The sequence below is a fragment of the Citrus clementina genome, unplaced genomic scaffold (genome assembly GCF_000493195.1).
Source record: "Citrus clementina cultivar Clemenules unplaced genomic scaffold, Citrus_clementina_v1.0 scaffold_2, whole genome shotgun sequence".
Lineage (NCBI taxonomy): Eukaryota > Viridiplantae > Streptophyta > Magnoliopsida > Sapindales > Rutaceae > Citrus > Citrus x clementina.
In genome coordinates, this window is record NW_006262688.1 from 28,280,639 (window position 1) to 28,281,906 (window position 1,268).

Here is a 1,268-nt window from a genome sequence, read left to right on the forward strand (position 1 = left end):
GCCACAACCACAATAATGAGGTATCCACTTTCGAGAGTGGGGAGGGTGATAGACGTGGATTATAGGAAGGCCCGGATTGAAGGGAAGCCTATAAAAAGGTAACCAACGAAGGTAAATGGTTAAATTTTTTGAGATTAAAATTGAGATAAAAAGAGCTTTCTATTGAGAGATCATAAACGAGCCATAAGATTAGTGGCCGTATTTCCTAGGAAGACGAAACCTATGTTTCTGACTTGAGCGTCGGAGGGTTTACGCTGGGAAAACACCCGGCGTGCTCTAACCTGTTTCTACATATGCAAGAGTCCGTGGAGAGGAGGTCTTACGAGGAGAGATCCTGGTCGTGGACGAGCAGAAAACCAGAATCTCGCATCAATATTTTGGCGCTGTCTGTGGGGAGCTGATAAAAAAACTTCTATTGATAGAGAGAAGAAGAGGAAATGTAGTGAGGAAACAATAGATGTAGGAGGAAGTAGTGCACAAGGAGGTGACTTGAGGCTTAACAAGTCCGTGACGTTGAAAGAGATAGCCAATGAAGTACGAGAAAAAACCATGTATGAGCGGATAGAACGGATGGAAAAACAGATGGAGACCCTGACAACCATCCTACACGAACTGAGGAGTGAACGAAGGGGAGTTCATAAGGAAGGGGTGAGAAGTGGCGGAATGACACCAGGGCACGATAATATGATGAGAGGTCGGACCACCAGAAGATTTGGTGGTGAGGGGGGTAACTCATCTCTGCGGGGGGAAAGGCATAGAAGAGAAGATCAATCCCCAAGGAGACAGACCTTTGATAATGATGACGGAGTGGCGAATGCAAAGGAAAAAGAACTCCGGCAACACCTACATGATGTTGAGCAAGAGCGAGATCAGGTTGCAGCATGTGACCCTGGTCGTGCTGTACAACTGGAAGAAGAAGTGCACAGATTAGCGTAGATAATAGATGACATGAAAGGACAAAGCAGGGCACCAGGTTGGAGGATAATGTTGGACGAAGAATCCCCGCTCTCGGCAGAAATCATGAGGGCAGTCATTTCGAGGGATTTTCGCCTCCCAGACCTCAGATATTCGGGGCGAACCAATCCGTTGGTGCACATAGAGCGCTTTAATGACATAACTGAGGTGCAAGGATTATCCCAAGCTAAAAAATGCGGGGTGTTCCCGCTATCTGTAGAGGGACGAGAAGGTGAGTGGTACCAAAAACTTCCTCAAGGGAGCGTTAAATCCTTCGAGCAGATGTGCCACGAATTACAGAGCAGTTCGTGGGA

At 47.0% G+C, this 1,268-nt stretch overlaps 1 protein-coding gene across 1 annotated transcript in view; it reads left to right on the forward strand.

The window, feature by feature from the left end:
* The window catches only part of LOC18051093, a gene marked incomplete at its 5' end in the record, with an annotated part of 12,140 nt that overhangs the window by 1,144 nt on the left and 9,728 nt on the right, over window positions 1-1,268 (forward strand). Inside the window, 2 exons of the mRNA XM_006448283.2 lie at window positions 210-316; window positions 423-918. Coding sequence (XP_006448346.2) covers window positions 210-316; window positions 423-918 — 603 coding nt within the window. The remainder of the gene's footprint in view (window positions 1-209; window positions 317-422; window positions 919-1,268) is intronic.